The sequence below is a fragment of the Sardina pilchardus genome, chromosome 11, assembly GCF_963854185.1.
Source record: "Sardina pilchardus chromosome 11, fSarPil1.1, whole genome shotgun sequence".
In the NCBI taxonomy this organism is placed as follows: domain Eukaryota; kingdom Metazoa; phylum Chordata; class Actinopteri; order Clupeiformes; family Clupeidae; genus Sardina; species Sardina pilchardus.
This window is the reverse complement of record NC_085004.1, coordinates 17134533-17157028: the sequence shown is the minus strand read 5'-3', so window position 1 is coordinate 17157028 and position 22496 is coordinate 17134533. Positions and strand designations below refer to the sequence as shown.

Here is a 22496-nt window from a genome sequence, read left to right as displayed (position 1 = left end):
GTGGTGTCCAAAAACCAGACTGAGATCCAGGATAGGTTGAGGCTTGAGGTGAGGTCACTTCCGTCCGTCCCGAGTGTTCCCGTCGCCATGGCGAAGAGGCTTTGTTCACTGGAGACAGCAGGCTGCGGGGGGGAGAGCGGATGGGTTAGAACCCCAGGAAGGTGTGAAGGCACCAGCCAGAGTGTTGACAGGTCACAGACGGATGCAGGAGAAACAAGCTCAGAGCAGGCTCAGACACACTTTCCGTGCACCGCAGGGTGCTTTTTAAAGAGGGGCCCTCCGTATTAACGGAGCTTTCCCGTTCTCACGCTGCCGCCTGACTAACACCGTATCATGCCATGTTGTCACAGTAACAGGAGAGGATTGATGGGATGTTGATAACACAATCCATCATTTTTATTTTTCACTCCCCTACCAGCAAACAATCCCACACATGTTTGTCTGCATATTATATGATAGCTCTTAAAAGTCCTTGTACACCAGAAATGATACTATGCTGCCCAGAACCCCAGAAACCCTCCACCCTTCCACACTGGTTATTAGCGATTCTGCCATGAACAAAACCAACCTCTTTTCAACATTGGTTAGTGGCGATTCTGCCCTAAATATGACACCTACAAATGAGGCAATGGTTGGAAAAATACTCTCAATCTTGTTTAACAGCAAAGCAAAAGATCTATATGGTCTTGGTACTTAATTTTTAAAATGGCAGAGAATTCATTACCTCTCCTTTAACCATTTTAATAAACAAGTCAATACATGAGAGATTGTTCCCCAGTAGCCTCACATTTGCCGCATAGTTACCTCTGGACATAATGTTCTGGGGGCTCACAGATGTTCAGCAACTATTGGCCTATCAGCATCCTCATAGCATTCTCTAAGGTTATAGAAAAAGTAGTGTCACGCAGAACAACTAATCGCCCACCTGGATTCCAAGGCCTTTCTAGATCAAATGCAATTGAAAAAAATATTCTACTGAAACAGCCTCCTGCTACTTCCTTGAAGTACAAACCTAGATCAAGGACGAGTGGTGGGAGCAGTTTCCCTTGTTTTACGGAAGGCTTTTGACACTGCCAATCATCCGGCTACGACCTCTCCATACACACTAAAAACTGGATTAAATCTTACCGGTGTGTGAGTTTGAATAACACTTTGTCACCACACTGGAAGTACCACAAGGGTTGATCTTAGGACCGCTGCTATTCAGTGTTGACATACTAATGTATGCTGATGACACTGTTTTATATACTCATCGGGAAAATGCAACAGAGGTTTCTCTGAAACCAACAAACGAAATGGAAATGGTTGCCGATTGGCTGCTTAATTTCTGTCTTGCATTGAGTGTTACAAGGTGCAAACTTAGAGTGTCCTGACATCTTTGTAAATTTGCAAACAATAAAAAAAAGAGGATCAGTTCTGGGTGTCAGCCTTAATTCAATCTATCACCTTTAAAAAACATTAAACAGCTGAGCAATACACTGAAATTGAACCTATCAAACTAGAAAGAAATTCTCGTACCATTGAATCATAACATAAAAGTGCCATTGAGATCCATCACAAAAAGCCACATCATAACCATCAGTCATATTCTCACTAAATATGACATGCTAAATCTTGAACATGTTATATTCCACTCTAATGTTTGCTTAATTCAAACAATAATTCTTAACGCTTCTGCTCCTCCTTTGAAAAAAAAAGACTCAAGACTCTGCTCTGAAAGAAACAATACGAGTAACTAGATCAGCCATGTGGGGTGAATGTAGTCTTCCACTAAGCAAAACTGTATTTGGAAGGACATCACTCTCCTTCGTGGTTCTAAATCAGTGGAATACTCGTCCTACTGAGCTAATTTCATGCACTAACTTGCACTCATTCTCACGCTTAACAAAGGGTTGGTTGTTAACAAAGCAGACTTAGTCCCACCTATGAATTGCTGTGCTAAATTACTGTGTGTATGGGAAGTGGGGTTCTAGTTTTAGCTTTAGATGAGGTGGGATAGGGGGACAATAATGTCTGTAGATTTTCATGACTTTTTGTATCTTGTTATTTGTGTACTGTATACTGTAAATACGTTGTCTGTATTTTATTGCGTCTAACATCTACCTGCCCAGGGACTACTGGCAGAAACTAGTAATTTGCTACAATCTGGCACAAGACATCTAATAATGTTTTAATAATGTTTTTCAAGCATTTCTAACCATGGGAGTTGCACTCAAATCACTTGGAGGAGAGATAAATGGGTTCCTTTCAGACCTTCTCTGAGCACCCAAACTTCAGCTTTGTTTGTGCATATCTTGTGTCAGTCTAAATGTTCTGAATCTGTAGAAATGTACTGGCCATAAAGCTTAAACATCCTAACCAAACACACAGAATATATAAATCCTGAATGCTGTCCTTAAATAGACTTTTTGGAGATTCTGCAAGTTAGACAACAGCATGAATAATGTTGTAATTTTGTTATCTATTCTGTTGTTGTGTGTTCTGTATTTATAACAGACTTTGACAATGACTGGAGGACTGACTGTCCGGCGTGGGACGTCTCTGCCATAAGCCTTTTGGTTCACCAGGCCTGCTCACACTACTTGTGTCTGAGGAAACGACCCCAAGACACTATTTATGAGTCCACACTCACCCTGTTGTGTTTAGGAAACAACGCCGACACGTCTACAATGCTCAGAGTGGCACAAACACACACAGTTTAAGTGGCCAGTAGTGGACAGATGACTAGTGTTTGATTGTGAGTGTGAGAGGACAAAGGGTGTGATTACTACGTAGAGTAAATAGTTCCTGTAGAATGGTGCAGGATCTGTGTGTCTCCAGGATGAAAAGAAATGTATGTGAACCAGGAGAATGCATGGATTTAAAAGTTTAGAATCAGTAATCTGTTTCAAACTGACTTAGTAGTCTTTGTTAGATATGTTTTCTTTCTCCTAAGAAGCCTTAAATCAACTCAACTCTCTCTCTCTCTCTCTCTCTCTCTCTCTCTCTCTCTCTCTTTCTACTCCCCCCTTTCTTTTACACACACAAATTTCTGCTCCTGATGGCCGAGTGTAGATGTTTTTTTGCAGGAAGTGGCATGAGTCCAGATCTGAGCTGAAGGTTAGAGGCCTTCTCTACTCAGGCTGACTGCCAGAGGCATGTGTGTGTGTGTGTGTGTGTGTGTGTGTGTGTGTGTGTGTGTGTGTGTGTGTGTGTGTGTGTGTGTGTGTGTGTGTGTGTGTGTGTGTGTGTGTGTGTGTGTGTGTGTCTGTGTGTGTGTGTGTGTGTGTGTGTGTGTGTGTGTGTGTGTGTGTGTGTGTGTGTGTGTGTCTGCTGTTTTATAACTTAAGACTGTAACAGGGGTAATACACATTCTCTCTCTCTCTCTCTCTCTGATTGTGTGTGTGTGTGTGTGTGTGTGTGTGTGTGACAGTGTGTTTGTTTTATGGCATAAGTATGAGTGTAACAGGGGTATCTCTCTCACTGTCTTTGTGTGTGTGTGTGTGTGTGTGTGTGTGTGTGTGTGTGTGTGTGTTAAGTATGTGAGTGTGGGACTGAGTTGAGCAGACACTTTCACCAGGTGGCTTTTCACTGGCTGACAGCGTTGCCCTCTCGGCACAGAGCTGAAACCAAAGAGCCAGATGCTCCCTCTGGGAGGCCGCTACGGCAAGAGAGGAGGCTCACATTTAACAAGCCGGAGAAAAACAAGACCTCGGAAAGTCAGAGTGAAACTCACACCAGCCCTCAGACAGAACTCATCTGTAACCGAACTTTAAGCTCTGCAGCAGGTACAGATGTTTTAGAGGTACTTTACTATAAAGCACATTTGCAACTCTGTTTCAGTCTCGGTCACTTCACTGCCCGCCTCACCTCACCACATAAACTTTTGTACACACAGATTGCCCCAAGCTGGGGCAATGACGTTTTCAATGAAGCTATAGGGGCAACAGACTCTTCAGAGAGTCCCCATTAACTAGCATGTTAATAGCCCGTTAAAGATTAGGACGTCGTTTATTGCCCTGAGATGAGATCATGTTTTCATTTCAAAGAATAACCACAAAACTACTCCTGGTAAACATTGTAAATCTTTGAGGAAGAAATATGCTACAATACAACAGAGAGGACAACACCACACAAAAAGTCTCAAACACACAGAGTAGGCTACATATTCATACATTCATGTCCCTAAGAGTCTAAAGTGGCAAGTGACTTGGAAGTGGAAGTTAACCAAGGTTTTGCAGACACACACACACACACATAGAGAGAGAGGCTATGCAAAAGTCTCTGAAATCTCTGCACTTAATGCTACCTTTGAAGTAGTTCCCGTATCACACTTGAATATTAATTCGCCAAACTCGTTGCGAAGTTTAAATGAACTGTCACGTTGCATCCAAGCTGAAATACAGACGTGCAGAACCATAGTAACATTGTAGCATATGACGGAGGTGGATTGTAGCTAGTTGGATGCCATGTAGGCTATAAAAGTAGCGATCTTTCAAAGTTAAAGTTAATCAGAATCCTGGGATATGCCCGCTTGACAACGGGAGAGATAGAACCAGAGCCATATAAAGAGACCTTCTCTTTTGAAAAAGCCAAACGACTTCCAAACTTTGGATTTAAGTTTCGCCGGCGCGTTGAATATAGGTTCGGAGTTGTCAGAAATCTTTTCTGAGGAAGACTAGCATCTCATTCCTTCAGGCACGTCCAGGGCACGTTTCGTTGGAATGGATAGAAGAACGTGATAGGCTATGCCATCTTTGACCAATGAGAGGCTGTCATTGTTCTCAAATCAAAATTGGGATGCACACAGCCACGCACCAGGCCAGGAAATCGAGTATTTCATAAGAGACGGTCAAGTCAGAAACGTTTGCGAATGTGAACCGATTTGTTTCTTTTAAATCGAAACAATAACCGATTCATGTCATGAAAAATTCGAAACGAGGCTTGATGCATCGATGTAGTCGTCTTTTACAGGTTAAAAACGAATATCGATATGTATCGGTTATTTTTTACACCGCTACAAGGCACACAAATAAATATGGCAACACACACAAGTAGACGTGTGTGCAGATCATTATTTTGAGACTTTGACGCTCGAGTCGTGGGTGCTGCTGCTGCTGTGTACTTACATGTTCTAACAGACTCGGACAGCGGCTCTCTGTCCAGGGACACGTCGGTCTTCGTCTCACGCATCTGAGAGTCCACACACGCACACACACATACACACACACACGCACACACACACAAGACACAATGATTAAAGCACTCGTAGGGATAAACTGTAAGAGTTCCTTAGAGATAACAGGGTAAACCTGTATTACTGTATGTATAAACCACTCCAATGTACATCCTGATCATACTGTGCAAACAACCCTTTATTTGCACTCAACATTGTCCACTTCTGCCCTGCATACTGTACTTACTGAAAATATTTACATTCTATATACAATATTTGTACAACTCTTACCTGCGGTTACTGTATTTTGAACTTCTGATTAGATAATAACTGCATTTCAACAGTCAACTTAAAATTCTCAAATTCTTCAAAAAAGTTTGAAGTTGTGGAGCTCAACAGGGTCATGTTGTAATAACCAGGGTGTCTGCAGGTTTTAACAAGTGCAATTTTAGACTTTTTTAGACCTTTTTTAGACCATCATGGGTTAAATTTAAGACCTTCACGAAATATTAAAAAAAGAAATAACAAAGCCAGATTGCGGTCAATTGATATTTGCTCGCACACAGAGAATCAAAAACTTGCTACTGCATCCAGACCTGGAAACCCCTCAGCGTAAAAAAGGTGACAGTGTCCGACAGGGGGGGTTATGTATTACTATATATATTATTATATATTATATTATATTATATTATTATATTAGTAAGGGATAATGTATAGAACGCCGGTCATTATCGGAAAATAATTCCCGACAGGATGAACAGAACCCCGACGCGCAGCGGAGGGGTTTTGCTTCGTCCTGAAGGGAATTATTTTCCGATAATGACCGGCGTTCTATACATTATCCCGCTTATTATATGGCTACTTGCCAAAAAGAGAAATGAAACTTAACTCAATGTGTCTTTAGCAATGACTTGGCTACCGTTTGGTGGCTTCCGCTAACTTCTAGAAAATAAATAGTTCGCCACAGTTGACAGTTGTTAGGTGTTGCCTGGCAACATACTTGGTAACTTTCAATGAAATTCCATTGCAACCAGCGAACGGCTTTGTTGCGGATTGATATGAAAGACGTGAATTAGAAGCACAAAACCCGTTGCCATTGACAGCGGTCATTATATACTTTCACCGGTGATTATACATATTAATCACCGGTAGAACGTTGGGGAGGCCCATTCAAAGTGAATGGGAGCTCTCTCAACATTCTAGAGAGCCATATAATAAATATATATAATACATATACATGTATGATGTATGTAAACACAAACATACACACACGCACACACACAGGGGAGAATACGTATTTGAACCCATGCTTAAGTTGACTTAAAAGAGGAATAGAAAATCATCTTCATGCCTTAATAAAAAAAAATGAGTATTTTCTTCAAAAAATGAAGAATGTATTGAAATAAATAAATATTCTCACTTAAATACAGGGGGCATACAGTAAGTAGGCCTGTTTTGACCCCTATGTCAATTCCCATAGGTGCAGGAGGATTTTTTTTATATGCCTATGTTTTTATTTTTAAAGGCCAGCTATTTCATGGATCCAGGATACTATGCATCCTGATAAAGTTCCCTTGGCCTTAGAAATTAAAATAGCCCCACATCATCACATACTCTTCTTCACCATAGCTAGATATTGCATGGTGTTTTTTTCCAGTTAGCCTATTAGTCTGTTTGATGCTCATTGAGCTCAATGCAAATCAATGCACATCCTGCGTTCTACAGAGGGTGCATTAAAGGGATATTCCGCCATTTTTGGAAATACGCTCATTCTCCACCTCCCCTCAAGCAAAACAATCGATATTTACCTTGTTCCCGTTCATCTAGCCATTCTGTGAGTCTGGCGATACAACTTTTAACTGCAGCCTAGCATAGATCATTGAATCGGATTAGACCATTAGCTTCTCGCCTGCTAGCTTCATGTTTAAAAGTGACTAAGATTTTTTGTAATTTTCCCATTTAAAACGTGTCTCCTCTCAAGTTAGAAAGTGCAATAAGACCAACTGAAAATGAAACCTGGCGTTTTTCTAGGCTGATTTGACATGGAACTACACTCTCATCTGGCGTAATAATCAAGGCAACTTGCAAACTACTGGCACTACTACTGCTTGTTGTCTATAGGGACTATTTTCAGATGCTGCGTACGATATCACTGCGCCTATGGCACGTTTGCAAAATGAGCGTATTTCCAAAAATGGCGGAATATCCCTTTAAACGTTATTTGCACACCTATGACCTAGATCCAATTTGTTGGCCGTAATTTGGCAAACTCGTTGTGAAGTTTAAATGAACGGTCACGTTGCATCCAGGCTGTAGACGTTCAGAACATAACATTGTCGCACATGACGGTGGTTGATTTTAGCTAGTTGGATGGCATATAGAGCAATTGATGTTTCAAAGCTAAAGGTTCATAGAAAAGAGATAGAACTTTAGAAATAAGTTGATATGTGGTGGAAAGTAGCCTAGTTCTACTAACAAGACAACATATTTTTAGCGATTTAAACCAAAGATTGTCTAGTTACACCGTCTCTGTTTCGTTTACATCATAACAGGAAATTAACACAAATCAAATGGTAACACTGGAATAAGTGGGATAATGGACTCCACGGCTTTCGGTCCAAGAAATAAATGCACTTAGAAGGGGCCGCTTTACCTCTACGTTCATATTTGTGAACCGGACTGGCGCGGTAGCCAGGCGTCTTATCCAAACGTCAACTTGGCGCTGTGTTCAAGATTCAACTTGAGCACTGAAGCAAGTGCTAGCCTTCGATTGGCCCAGAGAAGTGTCAATTACAAGAATTAGCCAATAATGTTTCGCAATTCTAACCCGCATTGCATACAGTTTAAGGGCAGCATTCAACAGCGTGGAAAAGGACGCAAAACAAAACAAAAAAACATTAGTTCTTTGTCGATATCTTGCATTGAAACGTAGGTCTTAAATTACCCAAACTCAATTTTAGACTTACAGTGCAAATATCTCTATATTTTAGACTTTTTTAGGCCTAAAATCGAAAATGTGTAATTTTAGACTTTTTTAGACTTTTTAAGACCCCGCGGACACCCTGGTAATAACTATCATAATCATTTGTAAATAAATATGTAATTATAACAACAAAATGTGTAAGTAAAGGCCTTTAACAAGGACTTTATGGAGCTTGTGGTATTTAGTATCCTGTCAGTGCTCCCTGAGTAAAGCGCGAGTAAATCCTGAGTGGCCCCGGAGTCACCCCTCTGGGCCGGTGTGAGCTACGTGTTTGGGGATAAAACCATCACCTAAACAGCAATGTAAACGCGCCACACAGGATAGAGCACTTTATTCATACTGACAGGGCTATAAACACTACAGCTGCCCTAATGTCAGGAGACAGGAAGGGCCGTGTGTGTGTGTGTGTGTGTGTGTGTGTGTGGATACGTGTGTATATGTGTGTGTGTGTGTGTGGGGGGGGGGGGGGGGGGGTATGTGGGTATATATGTGTGTGTGTGTGTGTGTGTGTGTATACGTGTGTGTGTGTGTGTGTACGTGTGTGTGTATGTGCTCACCTTCATGTTCTCCTTCAGATACTCCGCTCTGGTCATGAGACTTTTAATCTGGAAGGGAAAAGGACAATCAATTGCCCCACTCCATCTCAATCCCCCGGCCTAATGGCCACACAGCCCCATGTGTCCACGCCCTCATATTTCAGCTGGCCCTCCCATCACTGGCCTGAGTGTCCAGCATGACAGGCAAGGCTGCAGGGATGAGTAAGGTGCACACACACACACACACACCATGATTTAGCCACCCAGGAGCCCCGAACGACTCGATTGTCAGGGTGACCTCACCACAACCTGGAGTGCATACGTGTACAGCACACACACACACACACACACACACACACACACACACACACACACACACACACACACACACACACACACACACACACACAGAGAGACCTTGAGTGGACAGCAAAGCCTTGATGTGGCTTATTTACGTGCAATCTGGTCAACAGGACTGAGCGCACCAATCACACATGAGGAAAGCGGACTGAAAGGTAAAGGTCGCAGGAAGGTCAGGGCTCCTGTGAGCACAGAGTAAGGGAGGAGAAGAATGGGAAAGTGTGATCAGAGCCGTACTGCTGACAACAATCTCTCTCTCTCTCTCTCTCTCTCTCTCTTTTTTTCGTTCACTATCCCCAATTTCCTCTCCCCTTCACTGGCCCGTGTTTTTCTTCTCCCTTCCGTCCCGCTCGAGGCTTGAGGCATTACCCTCGGCGCGCACACACAGATATTTCAGATTTCGCATTCTTCTGGCGCCGCAGTATTGGTTTAGCAAGCATGGGAGTTCGGTTCAGTCAGGCGGCTGAACTGGAGAGCCTCAGCCCTGGGCTGCCTCCACTGCTCCACTGCTCCATTGCTCCAATGCGCTGCGCTGCTCTGCGCTGCGTTGCATTGCTCTGCTCGTCTGATACTTGGTGCCTGGCTTTAATCTCCCTCTGATGCTGGCAAAGCCTCCCAGTCCAGGCCTCAGCACATCAGAGCTCACACACACACACACACACACACACGCGCGCGCACACACGCACACATGCGCGCACACACACACACACACACACACACACACACACACACACACACACACACACACACATACACACGCTTAAATACAGTACCCTCCAGAATTATTGGCACCCTTGGTAAAAGTTGACTAAAAATAGGTATAAAAAATAATCTTTAGGTGATTTATTGTACTCCCACAATGAAAACAATGAGGAAAAATATACCCTGCAAGGCAAGCAAATTTATTCCGAGAAAAAGGAAAATCTCATAAAGAAATAAATATTTTGAACAAAAACAGCTTGCTCACAATTATTGGCACCCCTGAAACATATTATGTACAACATTTAACAGGAGCATTTTCCTATGTAAATGCAACGTTTTAAAGTAAATCAGAGTGTCTGTGAACTTTCAGAAGTAGTTCATGATGTTCTTTTTCACTATGGTATGAAAATGAAGTCACTCAGAGGCTAAATCCTCTAGTCATTTTTCAACATTGGAGAGACAAGAGAATACACTAAATTGAAATAAAAAGAAATTGTGTTGACATTTGTAAGTAAGAGAATGTCTATGGAAACTAGGTATTTTGTTGAAAATGCCTATATTTCCAGTTAAAATGATGACTAAAAGGTTCTAATCATCTGGAAATGTGGCAAACATGCTTGGACAAAGACCCATGGCTATTTTGCTCCCACGCACAGTATGGAGGATGGTATGATAGGCAAAAAAATCCATAAGAACCACTGTTGAGAGTTACAGACAAAGCTATCATCTTGGGGTCACCAAGTCCCCCCAAAAAATCTTCAAAAGTGACCTCACTGCTAATAGATTATTTAGACAGCATGTCAGGTTAAAGCCAGTAGAGTCATTTAATGAACAATGTAAATGGCAGGAGTTACTGAATGGTACCATGACATGTCTGGGAGTGTGGTCTATTGTCAGATGAAAATAAAATTATGCTCTTTTGCTAAAAACACTTAAGGTGTCTTTGGCGTACATAGAAGAATGACTATACCAAAAAGAACCCCATGCCTAATCAGAATTATGGTGGAGGGGCTGTGCTATTGTGGGGCTGTTTTAATTCCCAAAGGCCTTGGGAACCTAATTAAGGTGCATGGCATCATGAACACCAAGAAAAACCTGAACATTTTCAAAGGAAACCAAACAATCTCTGCCAAGGCCCTAAAAGTTGGTCATGATTGGATAATTCATCAGGTCAATGAACCAAAACAAATGCACAGATCAAAACAAATATGGTTTACTGAACACAAAATCAAGCTTCAGACATTGCCATAGCAGTCCCCTGATCTAAACTCCATAGAAAAACAGTGGGATGAGTCAACGAGAAGAATGCACAAGTGTGGACCTAGCAATCTGGACGATCTGGGGAGGTTTTGTAAAGATGAATGGTCTTAAATCCCTTACTTTGTATTCTCAATCTTTATGGGGTGTCAGAGAAAAATATTACATGTTGTTTTATTGACAAAGGGAGGTTTAAGAAGGTATTACAAGTAGGGGTGCCAATAATTGTGAGTGACGTGTTTTTATTAAAAACATTTATTTCTTTATGAGATTTTCCTTTTTCTCAGAATAAATTTGCTTCCCTTGCAGGGTGTATTTTTCCTCATTGTTTTCATTGTGGGAGTACAATAAATCACCTAAAGATTATTTTTTAGACCTATTTTTAGTCAACTTTTACCAAGGGTGCCAATAATTCTGGAGGGTACTGTACATACAAATTAACTCACACACACACACACACACACTCACACACACACACACACACACACTTAAATACATACGCATTAACACACACACACTTAAATACACACGCACTAACACACACATACACACACACACATGCGACTACAGAAAAAAAAACTTGGAACATATATTAAGAACTGGCAGCTGAGCCCACTCACGCATTAGTGTGTACACCATGTGTAGGAACAGAATTCTAAACTCCAGCAGGCCCGTAGGGCTCCGTACGTAAAGCTCCAGGCAGATGACTCATATGGCGAGTGTATGGATCTGTATTTTATGGGGAGTAATCTGCCCCAGGCTGTGCACAGTTTAAGTCTCAACACTCAGCACACTGCAAGCACAGACAATGAGGATGAGAGAGACAGCACTTTACTCAGAACGTATCCAATCTGAGTTGGATCAAATCAACTTACATACACAGCCTGATGTTCATAAACACTACATAATTGATTCAGGCATTTCAAGTCCAAGATTGAATGAAACTATTAAAAGATGCCTTCCAAAGAGCTAAATTCTAAATAATGTATGAATAATAACCATAGCCATAATCATTATTTTGTTCTATCAAGAATAATGCAGCACAGTTTCTGCGGCGTTTTTCAGATCATAGAGACGTCTAAAACGGGCCTTCCACTCGTTCCTACTCGAAGACCCAAATAATCTGAAGTGGAGCACTTACTCTCCGCCCCTCTATGCACTCATTAAATGAACACTACACCATGATGTCTCCGCTCAGTTGTGCTAAAGCTCCATAATAAGATGCGGCCGGAGTCGGAGGCCCCCGGCTCTGCCTTCCCTTCCCCCACCCCGCCGCGTCCCCGTCTGGGGCCTCTTTTTCCCGTGATGCCCCTCTTCCAGCTGTGTGGTTGTGGCGAGGCCTCTCCCTGGGCCGCCCTGGTGATTTATCTGAGCTTAAGTGCCCTGGCAGTGATGTATGGCATTATTAGCTTCTATTCAGGACTCCCCCCTGCCCTGCACTCCCAGGTGGGTGTCAGTCAGCGCTGTGTGTGTGTGTGTGTGTGTGTGTGTGTGTGTGTGTGTGTGTGTGTGTGTGTGTGTGTGTGTGTGTGTGTGTGCAAGATCTGGGGCATGGGGTGAGAGAGATATATGTGTTTATAGTGGTAGAGGTCGGTGGGACAGATTTACATGCCCCCAGGTGCAGGGTTAGAGGTGCTCTCTCCCACTTTTGCACTCTCTCTTTCTCTCTTCTCTCTTTCCCACACACACACACACACACATGCACAAACACAGGCAAGCACACATTCATACACATATGCACAGGAAACATGCACACCCACGCAAACGCACGCACACACACACACACACACACACACACACACACACACACACACACACACACACACACACACACACACACACACACACTTACCTCACTGTGCAGCAGCTCTCTCTTGCGGCCCTGGGGTTCAGCTACAGAGAAGGGAGGATGAGCAGGGGAGAGGGGAAGAGGATGGGGATGGGTTTAAATAGAGACATACATCACTATGTTATTCTATAAACGACATTACTATAAACTCATCCATCACGAGCACAGGCATGTCAGAGACAAATCTTTTATCAAGCAGGGGAAATAAAAACAAATAAGTCTCAAATTTGTTTTGTATTTCTTTCCTGCAAGGTCTTTAGGGAGAGAAAATAAACTGCAAATGGAGGCCTCAGGTGAAGTGAAGTGAGGCTTCAGTGAAAACAAGCCTTTCTAAACCCAACTGGCATAACACCTCTCCAGCTTACTATAACGGTCTATACATGTAACTATATATGTACCATATGGTTAACTACACATGAAACTATACACCATACAGACTAAGCCTGCGTCTCTTGCTCCCTGCTTTTTGCTTACTAATTCCTTCTGTTTCTCATTCTTGGCACTCTCTCCCTCTCCCGCCTACCCTTATTTTGGGTATCATTCTGTAATTCCTTCTCTCTTTCTGTCCTCTCTCTCTCCCTCTCCCCCTCCCTCTCCCTCTCCCTCCTTTCATGCCTCCCACTATGCTAACGTGCCACAGTGCAGAGCCGTCTTGATCCCGGCAGGAGGGGCCGGGCCCCTGTGCCTCTCTGAGAGATAATAGTTTTTATTTGTTTCCAGAAGTGTAATAACATTGAGAAGCGGACGGAGCGCGCTCGATGGGAACCAGATGGCAGCGGCTGAATACCACACACGCAGAGTTGGCACCCAGGGCCTGAGCACAGCTCGCTCTCTCTTGCTCTCACTCTCTTGCTCTCTCTCTTTCTCTCTCCTTTCTCTCGCTCTCTCCCTCTTTCTCTCCCTCCCTCTCTTTCTTTCTCTTTCTCTCTCTAACACATACACACACACGCACATACACACACACACACAGAACTCACTGTCTCCCACACTCCATCAGTCCTTATTACACTTACATACACATGCATGCTCTCTTTCAGTCACACACACACACACATACACACACACATTCTCTATGTCCCTAAATGACACACACTAAACATAAACACACACGCGTGCACACACACACACACACACACACACACACACACACACACACACACACACAACACACCAACACACACACACACACACACACGACACACACATCTGGCTCCTTAGCCAACATTCTCTGTGCCATTAGGCCCATCTCCCGTGTGAGGTCGTATGGAGCCGGCGCTAATAAAGGCCAGGCCGTGGAGCGAGGGAGGAAAAAGAAAGAGAAGAAGAAAAACAGAGAGAGCAAGAGAGAGAGACACCAGAAGAGAGAAATGGAGAGAGAGAAAGAGAGAGAGAGAGAGAGAGCACACACGAGAAAAAAAACAGCATGGAAGGAGAGGAGAGGAGAGGAGAGGAGAGGAGAGGAGTGAGGGAAGAGGGAGGACCAGAGGAGGAGAGTGGAGGAGCTGTGCGATGGCTGCAGACCCTGGAGTGCTGTTCAACAGCGCCATGACTCACCGTCTCCACAGCTGCCAGCGGGACACACACCGCGCAGCAACAACTCCCCCAAAACACACAGCTGACTCCAACTCCTCGTCTGAGCCTGACCCGCCTCTGTCATGGTGCTGATCTGGCCTCCATGTGTCCCTAATCTGGCTCTGACACGGCCCTGACCTGGTCCTGATCTACACCCCAATCTGGTTCTGATCTGGCTCTGATCCGATTCAGAGTCAGATGGCGTGTGGGTAGCTGCTCTGCTGCCTGCTGGCGATGACCTCCGAGGCTCGAGGCCTGCTCAGAGAGACACGTGACATCCATCAAATCAGACCGAGCCCCAGAGCACCAAGCGCTCCCAGATATTTACCTATTAGCACTTTAGCTGGTGATTGATACACAGCTTTATAGAGGTAAACACAGACACACGGGACTCCATTCTACTCCAAGGCCTTCCTCGTGGGTGGCATGGAAAACCAACATCTCTTCCCAATGACTAAACAGTAGTAACTACAAAGCAGGTGGCTAAAAAGTAACACTCTCCTGCCAGACACTCAACAAGACACCATTCACTCAGTGAGAGCTGGCAGAGAGAATGTATGCACACACACACACACATGTTAGTAATAATCGGAGAGAAGAATTCGCAGAAATCTTGCAAACAGGCTTTAAGCAGGGACTAAGACTCAGGCAAGAACTCATGGAGCTGGTTTGAAAAGGAACAGACTACAGTGAACAAATGAGAGATACAGACAGATAAGATTTCTGTGTCTAATGCTGTGTCTGTGTCTGTGTGTGTGTGTGTGTGTGTGTGTGTGTGTGTGTGTGTGTGTGTGTGTGTGTGTGTGTGTGTGTGTGTGTGTGTGTGTGTGTGTGTGTGTGTGTGTGTGTGTGTTTACCTGCAAGTGCCAACAGCATCTCTCCCAGGCTTTGTTGGTACAGGTCCAGTGTGTCATAGTCCTCATCTCCCATCTCCTCCTATGGCAGAGTAGAGGGACTGTATATATATACTGTATATATGTATATATATACTGTATATATATGTACACAAAGACACACATTTTCCCTCCCAGCATCCAACATGCTCACCCCTCTTTCCCCACCTCTGAGAGGTGGTGTGGTCCAGTGGACCTTACTTACTCTAGATATGGCCGTTGATGCCAGATCCAATGCTGCCAGCAGCCGGGGCTGGTTCCGAGACATTTCTACACACACACACACACACATACACACACACACACACACACAGAGAGAGGATTACACATCAGCTGATTCAATCACTGTGCACACTCAACATCTTTACAAGCATGCACAGGAATGGCACTAAAATAAGTGGTGCTATTATATCTCATTTTTGATTTCTACTTGGCTTTCACTTTTTCCATTTATGTCAACAAGAAAATTGCCCTTACATAAGCCGGGCAACATCATCTCCAAATTAGACTGAAATCATATAATCCAAACACGTGACGTACTGTATAACACTGCAAACGCTCGGCGTGTTTACCTCTCAGTATGTCTCTTGCCGAGCTGCGCTCCTCAAAGCTGATTTTGTTATCAGAGGCCACCAGGGCTTTCAGCTCCTCCGCACGGGATACGTACTGCTTCACCTGCAGGGAGAGTCCACCAGGGCACTGGTCATTCCCCTGCGGAGGGTCTTAGGGCGAGAGAGTCCAGGCCGGCTGGACTGGCTTAAGGTAAATAAGCCTTCTCTAATACTTGAGGGGTTTTAAACAGCTCATCTGGAGAGTGCCAATTCTGCGCTGATGAGCACATTACACAGATTGTGTCTGTAAGGATCTGGGTTGTGCTGAGTGTGTGTGTGTGTGTGTGTGTGTGTGTGTGTGTGTGTGTGTGTGTGTATGTGTGTGTGAGAGAGAGAGAGAGAGAGAGAGCAGTCAAACAGATGTGTTCTCTCACTCACTCACACACACACACACACACACACACACACACACACACACACACACACACACACACACACAGACACACAAGTGGATTCTTGGCCATTGACAGACTTGAAATTCCTGCTCATGCAAATTGCCCAGCATTTTACATATTTCATATTAGAGACTACAAATCATGCATTATGATTTAACCCAAACACACTAAAATGCAATGGCAATACATGGAATTTAGGTTTGAAAACTATTTTTCTTGTCAGCAGGTAACTTATTCCCATTAATTTCAAATAACTGAATTGAGTGGGAAAAACCCACAGAAATGTAGCCTTTCGGAGCATGATGTCTCCAAATATGCTTCCAGAACATTGTAATGTCTCTTTAGTAGCTGTCCAGCTGTACACAATCACTTCCTCCAAGGTAATTAACTGTAACCCTAGCCGATCCATTCTTTAGACCGTCGACCACCGGGACTTCAAATAGTGATGATGTATGGTTCTAAAAAAACAGGCCAAGCAAACTGGAAACCCTCAAGCTGGACAGCGGCTAAAACAAACTGCAGCGAAAGGAGTGTGATTTCGCTTGCAGCACGACAGAGACCTCACACCGAGACATAGGCACAGGCATCTTTTCATGCTTGTCTCGGGGTACAGAGACTTCCCGACTCCTTGAGTTTGTCTTCTACCGAGTCCAGATTGCTCCCCTCCAGTGGTTTATGCTGCATGCCGATGAGTGTCCTCTCACCTTTTGTCTAAGTGCCTCCTTCCTCTGTCTGTCGGCTTCATCTGGGGACAAACACAGGACACACTTCAGACGGGACCTACAGCTCCCTCACACTTACTAGCATAGTGCAGTGTGTGTGTGTGTGTGTGTGTATGTCTGCATATGGGTATGTTTAAGGGGAGTTGTTGGGCGTGTGATGCTCAGTCTTCACTTGATAGCTGCAAATGGTGAGATGAATTGTAAGACTGTGTGTGTGTGTGTGTGTGTGTGTGTGTGTGTGTATCTGTGTGTGTCTGTGTGTGTCTGTGTGCCTGTGAGAAGGTGTAAACTGTTAAACTGTTCTGAGTCGTACTGTTACTAATATGTCGCTTGCTTTCAGCTATTGTGATACATGCGTGTCTTTTGAGAGCGTGTGTGTGTATGTATGTTTGCTTGTGTGTGTGTGTGTGTGTGTGTGTGTGTGTTTGCTTTATATCTATGTGTGTGTGTGCGTGCACGTGTGAAGAGCTTTGTAACTTACAGTGGATGGCGGGGACAAAGTGCTCCAGTGCACTGCAGTAGAAGGACAGAGCAGCCCCTCGCTCACCCTCCTGGTCCTTCTGCACCGCCTGAAGCACCAGCGCCTTCTACAACACAGAGCAGTGACTGTGAGCAAGTGAGCCTGTGTTTGACAGTGGGTTGGAGTGTGTGTGTGTGTGTGTGTGTGTGTGTGTGAGAGAGAGAGAGACAGAGAGAGAGAGAAAGAGAGAGAGAGAGAGAGAGGAGGGAGGGAGGGGCATGGGGTGGGGTGAGAGACCATAAGAAAACAGTAGAGTATTGTTGATGTGAGTACATACAGTATATGTGTGTATCACATCAGAGAGGGAGAAACAGCAAGAATGTGCAACTTATTATGCGTGTGTGTGTGTGTGTGTGTGTGTGTGTGTGTGTGTGTGTGAGTGAGAGAGAGAGAGAGAGGATGTGAAAGAAGAATAAAGAGGGTGCCAGACAGTTTGAGTGTGGACGAGAGGGCAAAATTGAGTCATAAAATCAGTTTGGACATTCGTTTTAAATTTTGCTTTAAAACTCATTACTCACACCCACTCATTCAAAATGCATTGCAGTCACACACTCCCACATACAGGCTATAGCTCAACAAGACCACCGCAGATTTCTCCTCACAGTTTATAAAATCCTCACTCTGTCAAATGAAATCTAACGAACTTCACACAATCCATCAACAAGACCATCCCTGGCTGTCAAATGATGAGACCTCCCCTCTGCCTCCCCTTATAGTACACCCCAACACCTCCACCACACACACACACACACACACACACACACACACACACTCCCCAAACATCTCTGAACTCAACCATATGGGGAGCAAACGAATGAAGTGTGAACACTCAAGCAAGATCAAACGAGTGTGTGTCAGAGTCCTGCGTGTTGCCAAATATGACATCAAGTTTGGCAAGAAAACAAATGCTGAAAACTCATGATCAGAGGAGAAATGGATTGTTGGAACAAAAAAAAAACATTTTTTTACCAGACTCACCAGTTGCAGTGCAGTGCAGTTAGCAACTGCACAGGAAGTCACGTTTGTTGATGTTTATGTTTACATTTAAACATATTAGCCTTTGAACAAATGTACAATGTACATTACATTACATTTCAACCTCACCCTTCCCTTCAGTATTCAAGGGAAAACTCCACGCATGATTTTTTGTTTTTTGTTTTTTGTTTGGGGGGCAGGCTTCCCCCACATTGTTTGTTTCCAGTTTTCCATGCCAACAGAGATCGGGTTTTTTTCCAGTGCTCACTGTACTAATAAGCCCTGAGAGGTCGTCAACTACACTGATTTTCAGCTACGGGGTGCGGTTAAGCATGACACACTAGTGGGCATCGAGCATGACTCAGTCAATCATAATCAAGGACCAGAACTATAAAATTTTGGAAGCACATTTTAGTCAATGAAATATTAGCCATCAGTGTCTGAGGGCATTCAGTATTATATGAAATGTAACCTTAACCTCCCTAACTTCAAAAGTCTAAAGCTTACACCCAAGACCAGAGTGCTTTCCCTGGGGACTCATCCCAGCCCTCTCCCCTCTGTCTGTGGTGCTCACCGCCTTCCCCAAGCTCTCGCCGCTGGGCATGTGCTCCATGTCCACACAGGGGTGGCTGAAGAACTGAGCGAAGGACATGCGAGTGTCCGGGTCTCTCTCCAGCAGCCTCATCAGCAGGTCTCTGCAGTCTCTGGACACGCGAGCACCGACAGGTAACTGAGGAGGGAACATACAGGAACACACACACACACACACACACACACACACACATGCAGAGAAAGAGAAAGAGAAAGAGAGAGAGAGAGAGATCATAAGAGCATGATCAACTTGTTAAGAAGATAAGATGAGGTCATAAAACACAACTTCAGCATGTTCATTTGAAAACCTTGTGAACATGCACGCCATCTAGTGGTTGTTTTAAGACTCACAGTTCTAGTTCATTAGTTTTGGCATAACCTTTACCTCTAATGATGCACAAACACACACAATGACCTTTGCAGATGCTGACTGACACCAGCAATAGGATTGCACCTGACCAACCGACTTTTGACCAAAATAGATTGTCGAAACACTGATTTATTAAATGCATTGTTAAACATTTCTTCGGCTTTTTGTCGTTTATTGACAGAGGACAGTGAAGAGTGCCAGGAAGCAGGTGGGAGAGATAGATGGCGTGGGATCAGGAAATGACCCAGATGAGACTAGAGGCCGGGTCCCTGTGGGCACCTGGGCCCAAGATGGTATGAACGCTGTAGCCAGTTGCGCCACAGCACCTCCCTGGTTTCTTAAATATTATTTGGAGCTACAATCAGTGACATGCAGAACTTCCTACTTTTAAGTATAGCTTTTACCAATACCGTAGCAACTAAAACATCTTACCTCTATAGGTTTGTCACTGCGAATTTTCTCCTCCAGCTCAGCATATGAGCGGGACGCAAACGGCGCTCGCCCAAACAAGGCCTCTGCGGCAAAAACAACAGACTTAGAAAGGGTTTCAGGACCAAGCCTTGTACTAACAGAGTTACTAACTAGGCCATCTTTATTTTGTAAATTAAATCAATACATTTAAAAGTAAGATTGGCTTGATTACTGAATTACCAAAACCCCTGGTCTGTTCCCTCTTCATTGAAAAAGGGCGCATCAAAGACTACCAAAACAATCTAATTCATTTAAATAACTCCTATGTTATACCCCTGCTGCTGTGTCAATATTGTGTATATAAAATAACTTTTATAGTGGGCAGATTCTCACCGTATAAAATGACCCCCACTGACCAGAGGTCTACGCGAGCGTCGTACTGCCTCCTGCACACCATCTCTGGGGCCATGTAGAGTGGAGAGCCACGCAGCGCACTCTGCTCATCCCACGGAGACATGTACTGGGCAAACCCAAAGTCTGCAACAAAATGCATGCATCACACACTAACACATACGAAAGTCTGAGGAAGGGCTGCAAAAGCCTTAAGTGTGTGTGTGTGTGTGTGTGTGTGTGTGTCCTCTAGAACAAGGCATACCTGCCAGTTTTAGCACATTGCCACTCAGTAGGATGTTTTGAGGCTTAAGGTCCAGGTGAGAGATATTTCGCTCATTCAGAAACTGCAGGGCACATGCTAAACACACAACAGCCAATCAATTTGAGATGGCTCACGAGTCACCAGTCATGTTGGCATAACAAGTGTTATAATGATAAAGTGTATAGAGGCTTATGGGGGTTTCCTCATACAAGCTACCCCCTACCTATTTGTTGTAGGAACCGACGTGCCACTCTTTCTGGTAAGATGCGTCGGCTGCGAATGAAACGCGACAGGTCCCCGCCGGAGCACCACTCAAGAATCAAGTAGATGTTCTCGCTGTCCCACTGTGCAGAATGTTGAACAACACCAGCCAATAAAATTAGCCAATCATGCGGAAAAAGTAGACGTGGCTACTGAAGTGGTTTATGACAACAGATCTAACCTGAAAGTCTTTCAATTGGACAATGTGGGGATGGCGGACGGTTTTCAGGATCTCAATCTCAGTGAGTAGATTCTCCATTGAGGTCCTGTTCAGACTCTTCTTCGAGACCACCTTTACGGCCACCACCTCACGACTGTCCACCTGCACACACGGGAGATTCCATTAACCAATTCTACTATGTCGTGTAGCCTAATAGTGTAGGCCTACTACAAACACATACAATGGTATGTGTTAACAACACCAACCTTCCGGTATGCTTTATAAACAGTCGCGTAGGTACCACTCCCGAGTTTCTCGGTGAGGATGAAGTCAGCGAGCTTCGGCGGTCCGAAACTCGAAGCCATACCGTCGAGCGCATTCAGCAACAGCAAGCTTTTATCCCAAGTGTTATTAATGGAACAATCTGTAGCAGGGGTTTAGAATGGTAAATTATACAATACACGTCTTAATGTCACATGTAACTCCTGATAAGACAGTAGGCTATGTGAACTATGTCAGCTATTTCTCTTTCTGTATCAGCTAATGAGTGACAGGTCCACTGAATTCGAAAGTGTTCAACTCAAGTAGCCTAGCATAGGCCTACCTAGGCTACACCAGAAATATCAGGACTTTGAATGGTAAGCTGAATATTCATAACATTACATTGCCTTCCCACCTAACAACAGATAAAATATAACACAACGATACCTAATGCTTTAAACAGCACGGCTGCAGAATGGCTCGCTTGCATAGACCTAAAAGAAATGGACAAACAGACTCCGTTGTTCTCAATGGAAGGGGGCTGAAACAAAATTTCCGTCGTACTGCGCAGACTCGTATTCAGTTCGTGACGTTAGCCTGCTGTAACTCGTCTGATAGATCGAAAACCTCTGAAATTGTTAACGTTCGTTTTTTAATATTATTATTATGTGTACTTGCCTCTAGGTAATGCTTTACCATATCAAACAGTAGGTTACCGTAGGCTACACGCATTTTCACTGATCTTGCGAATGACTCTCCGTCATGGTTTTCGTGCAGGCTCACTCAGCTTCTTATCCAAACATTACGGGCGAACGTTAGCTTCCCTACAACAGACATGCTAAAATACTTCTTTACGGGAAACCAACGTAATATACGGGGAAGAAGTGAATTAATTTTGCCTTCGATACCCTATATAGAATACACAGAAGCTATAAGGGAGACAAAGGGCACATGTTACATGAAGTTATGGGATCGCAAAAAAATCTGAAATATATGGCCGTCCAAGGGAGTTAGCAGAGTGTTGATCACCAGCTCATTTCGTGTTTCTACTTCCGGGAATATGCCTGCCCCCTTGCTCGCTTGTTTACATTTCCTTCTTCTATGCACGCGTGCTGTCAGCTGAGGTTCCAAACCTACCTCAAATCGACTGTCGCCCTCTAGTGACTGGATGTAGTACTGCATATCCATTAGTAGCAAAAAGGAAAATAAAAGCAGCGACGCCAATTTTTCATCAGTTTGTAAAGCACATTTCAATGC

General features: G+C 44.0%; 1 protein-coding gene across 2 annotated transcripts in view; it reads right to left on the bottom strand.

Annotated features, from left to right (window-relative positions):
• The window catches only part of ulk3 (unc-51 like kinase 3), a 22387-nt gene extending 19 nt beyond the window's left edge, over window positions 1-22368 (bottom strand). The window contains exons 1-18 of one of the 2 annotated variants that reach the window (XM_062548789.1): window positions 22321-22368; window positions 21687-21716; window positions 21245-21402; window positions 21000-21140; window positions 20781-20901; window positions 20558-20653; window positions 20296-20439; window positions 19924-20006; window positions 19105-19260; window positions 17517-17622; window positions 17018-17058; window positions 15880-15982; window positions 15513-15577; window positions 15272-15350; window positions 12846-12886; window positions 8696-8743; window positions 5109-5172; window positions 1-122 (exon numbers count right to left, since the gene is read on the bottom strand). The exon at window positions 1-122 is cut by the window's left edge and continues 19 nt beyond it. In XM_062548789.1, coding sequence (XP_062404773.1) covers window positions 106-122; window positions 5109-5172; window positions 8696-8743; window positions 12846-12886; window positions 15272-15350; window positions 15513-15577; window positions 15880-15982; window positions 17018-17058; window positions 17517-17622; window positions 19105-19260; window positions 19924-20006; window positions 20296-20439; window positions 20558-20653; window positions 20781-20901; window positions 21000-21140; window positions 21245-21343 — 1404 coding nt within the window. In that variant the 5' untranslated portion in view covers window positions 21344-21402; window positions 21687-21716; window positions 22321-22368 and the 3' untranslated portion in view covers window positions 1-105. Of the gene's footprint in view, window positions 123-5108; window positions 5173-8695; window positions 8744-12845; window positions 12887-15271; window positions 15351-15512; window positions 15578-15879; window positions 15983-17017; window positions 17059-17516; window positions 17623-19104; window positions 19261-19923; window positions 20007-20295; window positions 20440-20557; window positions 20654-20780; window positions 20902-20999; window positions 21141-21244; window positions 21403-21686; window positions 21751-22320 lie in introns of those variants that run through there. The other variant, XM_062548788.1, reaches the window with a different exon arrangement.
• Window positions 22369-22496: the final 128 nt, after the last annotated feature.